Raw genomic sequence first — 4,919 nt, forward strand, 5'->3', positions numbered from 1 at the left:
TTCAAATGAAAAAACATGGAGTACATAAACTCAAGAATATTTTTCAAGAAAACATTCCCTATGGCTTATTGTACTATTTCTAAAACCCTTCATTTTTCCTCATGGAAATTCATATGATTAGTTATATCGCGATTTTATCCCAACCAAACGTGAGATAAACTCATCTCAAAATAATCCTGAAATTATTTATCCTTATCCCTTATACCAAACGAGCCCTAAGTTATACAGGGTGACGTAAAAAAATGCATAACAGATATCGAAGAAAGAAAAATACATAAGTAAAAAAAAAACTTACGAAAAAAAGAAAAACTTACAAAATAGTTAGAAAGAAGCAAGGGAGCGGCAGAGCAGTGCACTGTTGCTAAGAGTTATATGATTCTAAAATTTTGGCCTTAGAGCTACATAATAACTCTTATTTATATAACAAATTGTTAGCTAATATTTAGGACTTTTGGTCCCTCATTTATGGCTAAGTTCGAAATTTAGTCCTTGGGATATGAGACTCAACATATCTAATCTTAATTAATTAAAATGTGTGGTTTTTATTCCTTTTTTTGCAGGAAATATGTTACATTTAGACTATTATTAGATGTACGTTATCTTCAAATGTGGAGTAACAACATAAATTTAACATAAGTACATAACACATGACTAGTAAATGGTGAAGTGGTTAATATTTTAGAAAATTTGTGATTATTCACAAGGAAAGGAATCAAAAGTGCACATTTCAAGTAACTGAAAGTTAAATGTATTTACTTAAATCATAATTTATCAATAACTAAGAGACCAAAAGGGCTATTAACCCTATAATAATGAAATATAATTGAAAAAATTCATTTTCGCAAAGCAAGAAACATGCATATGAGCTACTTTAATCTATGTTGCTCAGACTCTTTAAAAATATCAATGGGTGCATGTAGGATTTTCCAAAAGTAGCATATTTTTGGAGGATCCGACACAAGCGCCGCATCAAAAGTGAAAAGCATGCAATTTAGACTTTAATTACGTCCTCGCAACAATTAAATAATGATATGATGACAAAAAATAACTTAATAAGAAAATTAAAATACAATATAAATGAGATAAACTCTCGAAGATCTCTTTTAAACTTGCCTTTCATTCTTTATTTAGAAAGACTTTTAGTATTTTCTTTTTTAATGGCAAGGGAACCTGCAGCCGCTACCCTTCGGGTGTGCACAGGGTAAACCCCGCTCCTGCGTAATAGTCTCTCAAACCACACAGGAGAGATAGCCTGCACTAGGCAAAGCCCCGTGCGACGAGCTCGACTTTTATTATTGTTTTTGGTATCTTGATAATTAAGTGAATAGTGATTTCCAGAGCGAAAGCAAATTAATCAAGGCCAAAGCGAATAGCGAGTGAGATAAAAAAAAACGTAAAAATTAAGTTGTATATTAAAAAGGTCATGTACTCTTTTCTATCTCATTCCCCCATTAAATTTTAGGAAAACTAACTGAAATAACCCCCCAAAATAAAATAATTACCCGCCCCAATGCCCCTTCTAAACTAATTATCCTCCATACCCCCTGGCACAAAACTATTTACCCGACATGCGCCCCTCGCCCAAACCCCTTCCCTTATGATATCATCGCAATATATTTATATCTTATGATAGTATCATGGAGGACTGAGAGAACGAGTGAAGCAGTCCTATATGATACCGTCTCAATATATTTATATACCACGATGGCACCATGATCCTGAGGAGTGTCTCATTGAAGTATTAAAGTAGTCCTCCATGATACCATCATAATAAATGTATATAAGACGATGGTGTCATAGAGATGTTTTTTTTTATAGAAAAGTGCGTCATTTTTAATAAATGAACATGATCATTCATTATACCGTCTCAGTATATTTATATACTATGATGGTATCATGGAGAATTAAGAGAAGGACTGAAGCATCTTCTATAATATCATCTCAGTATATTTATATACCATGATGGTATCATGGAAGACTAAGAGAAGGACTGGAGCATCTTCCATGATACCATCTCAGTATATTTATATAACATATTGGTATCATAATTGGGGGCATCTCGGGTAAATCCTTTTAATTTTTTCTTGGGGCTACGAAAGTAATGGAAGTATGAGCGAGTAATTTTTTTATTTTGAGGGGGCATCCGTGATCTTTTCCTAATTTTTATGCCGCAAGAAAGTGTTACAATAATTGGATGGTTAAGAAATAATTAAGACCCGTTTAACCTAAAATCTTTCCATTTAATATGGATATGGGACACCGGCTGACAAGCACAAACAAAAAGAAAACCATTTTCGTTGTTGTGGAAGGAATGAGAAGCAATTAGGCAGAAAATCTACGCCGTACCTTAAATGTAATAATTACAATTAAACAAACCCTAATTATTATAACCACCTTAATTATCTGGTAACCACCTTAATTCATTAGCCTCAATTTTCTCTCTTTCTCCGTCACTTTTATGCACTGAGTTTCCTCACATTGTCTTTCTAAATCAAATTGTACGATTTTCTCTCCCTCCCTTTCTACATAATTTCTTTCTTTTATTATGTTAAACCATTTTCTTATGTCTTCCAATAATATTTCTCTAAAAGAAAATTTGTAAATTTCTTTGAGTTTTTATCTTTCTAGTTTGTTGTTTGTGTGACTTTTGTGTTTGAAAGGACATGATAATATATTAGTAAGTTTTGGTTATCGAATTCTAAGTACAATTTTGTCAGATTTATAGTTTCTTATGGGAAAACTTATAGAAATCTTCTGTTCAATAAAGCACAAGAGGCATGTCCATTGAACTGTTGTTGTCAATTGTAATAAAGCACAAGAAATGCTATGAAAATTAAGTTTTTTAATACAACTTCATCCTAGTTACTCCCTCCGTCCCAAAGATACTTGGGCTTCTTTTAGGTATCTATTTTCAGTTATTGAATGGAAAATGAGAGTTTTGAGTAATAAAGCTACTAAGTTGATGTTGTGTTTGAACTATGGGCCAAATATCCTCAGGTCTCAGGTTCAAATTCTAGCAGAGGCTAAAACATGGGATGTTCTTTTTTATCTTTGTGAACAGAATTACCCGGTACCTATATTGGCGGGAGATAGCAGGTACCTTGTGCAACTGGTATTTCCGTATTATTATTTTTTCTTTCGATCTTGTTTTCTGTAAACGTGAGTTTCTAAAGCTTGAAGGAGAGTCTTGGCGTAACTAGTAAAGTTGGTGTCATGTGACCAGGAGATCAGGGGTTCGAGCCGTGGAAGCCATGGAAACAGTCTCTTGCTAAAATGCAAGGTAAGCCTGCGTACAATAGACTCTTATGATCTAGCCTTTCCCTGGACCCCGCGCATAGCGCGAGCTTAGTGCACCGGACTGCCCTTTCTTTTTTGAGTTTCTAAAGCTTATTATGAGCAAACGAAATAAATTTGTTGTTTTTATTTTCCCTTTTGAATAATAAATCTTAATAATCTAGGAGATTGTATGTGTGTACTGTGTTATTGCTAGCAGTCTCTTCTTTTCCTTCTTTCAGTTGTAGCATGTTGAGGTTACTTTTCTGTCCCAATTAATTTGGACATTCCTTGCTTTATATTCTTGTTTACTTTCTGCAGATTTTTCTTGGAGATTTATTGTTTCTCAATGTCTACTAGGGGTGAAAAGTGTGATTGTCAAACTGCACCTCTAGATATACTTTGTAGCCTTCCCGAGAACGTAATAGATGATATCCTTATGCGTTTGCCTTTACGAGATGCTATGCAGACAAGCATCTTATCAAAAAAATGGAGGTATAATTGGTGCAGACTTCCAGAATTGACGCTTGATTTAACAAATTTGATATCAACGAAGTACTCAATACCCCCTATGTTCAAATTTACTAACATTTTCTACCACCTTTTGACCCTACATACCGGACCAATTACTAAGTTTGACCTCTCCTTTAGTTCTAATTTGATGCCTTGTCCTACCATTGACAACTTGATATATTTTCTTTCTAGAAATGGCATTCAACATCTTGTTCTTAAACTTTCTAGCAGGGGTGGCCCTTACAAATTACCTACTTCACTTTTCACATGTTTTCAATTGAGGCGTCTGACTCTCCAATACTGTTCAATAATTCCTCCGCCGACCTTCAAAGGATTCGATCAGTTAACTATCCTGGAATTACGTCGCGCCACAATTACATCCAAATTTCTTGAAAGTTTAATCTCTCATTGTGGATTACTCGAGCAGTTGGTGCTGGACATCTCAGATTTAAGTGGCGTCGTTGAAATTAATGCTCCCTGGCTGAGATGCTTCAAATTCGCAGGTGAAATAAGTTCCATCTATTTAAAGTATATCCCTCTTGTGACAGAACTTTCACTTGCGGATATGGAATGTTATGAGGGGCCACGAATATGTGATATTGCCAAGTATTTTGAGTCTTTTCCTGCTCTCGAGCATCTCAGGTTGAATCACGGTATTTTGATGGTAAATCTCCTCTCAACACTTACTTTTTAGGGAAAAGACATAAGAAAACCCCTAAACTTAGTCCCGTATTTGCTCACATACTTATTCTTTGCAAGGGTCCTATGACCCCTCTGAACTATGTTGAAGTAGAATATATACGTCCTCAAGTTCCTATGTGGCGAAGAGAGTTTATTTCTGTCACACCCCGACGAGGAGTATGACAGGCTCCGACCCGTAAGCCGAAGTCACATGACTTATCTGTTACTGGGACATCACATACCATAACTCAAAAACGTCTGCTCGCGGAAAAGGAGCCAAAACAAGGCCGACAAGGCCGTACATAATATTTACATATCCCACAATGTCCATGAGCCTCTAGGAGTATACCTATGAACATATATTACACCAAAAGAAAAATACCCAAAAGATAGCAAGCCCGGAGTAGAGGTACTTGCTAGCACCGCTGAAACTGGGAAGTCCTACTGTGGTT

The 4,919-nt window shown here is 35.4% G+C and overlaps 1 protein-coding gene across 1 annotated transcript; it reads left to right on the forward strand.

The window, feature by feature from the left end:
• Positions 1 to 2,929: 2,929 nt before the first annotated feature.
• On the forward strand, positions 2,930 to 4,480 carry LOC132639806 (F-box/FBD/LRR-repeat protein At1g13570-like). Its single transcript, XM_060356219.1, has 2 exons — positions 2,930 to 3,096; positions 3,595 to 4,480. The coding sequence occupies exons 1-2, from the start codon at positions 2,930 to 2,932 to the stop codon at positions 4,478 to 4,480; spliced, it is 1,053 nt and encodes a 350-aa protein (XP_060212202.1).
• Positions 4,481 to 4,919: the final 439 nt, after the last annotated feature.

This window comes from Lycium barbarum, chromosome 5 (assembly GCF_019175385.1).
Source record: "Lycium barbarum isolate Lr01 chromosome 5, ASM1917538v2, whole genome shotgun sequence".
NCBI classification, from domain to species: domain Eukaryota; kingdom Viridiplantae; phylum Streptophyta; class Magnoliopsida; order Solanales; family Solanaceae; genus Lycium; species Lycium barbarum.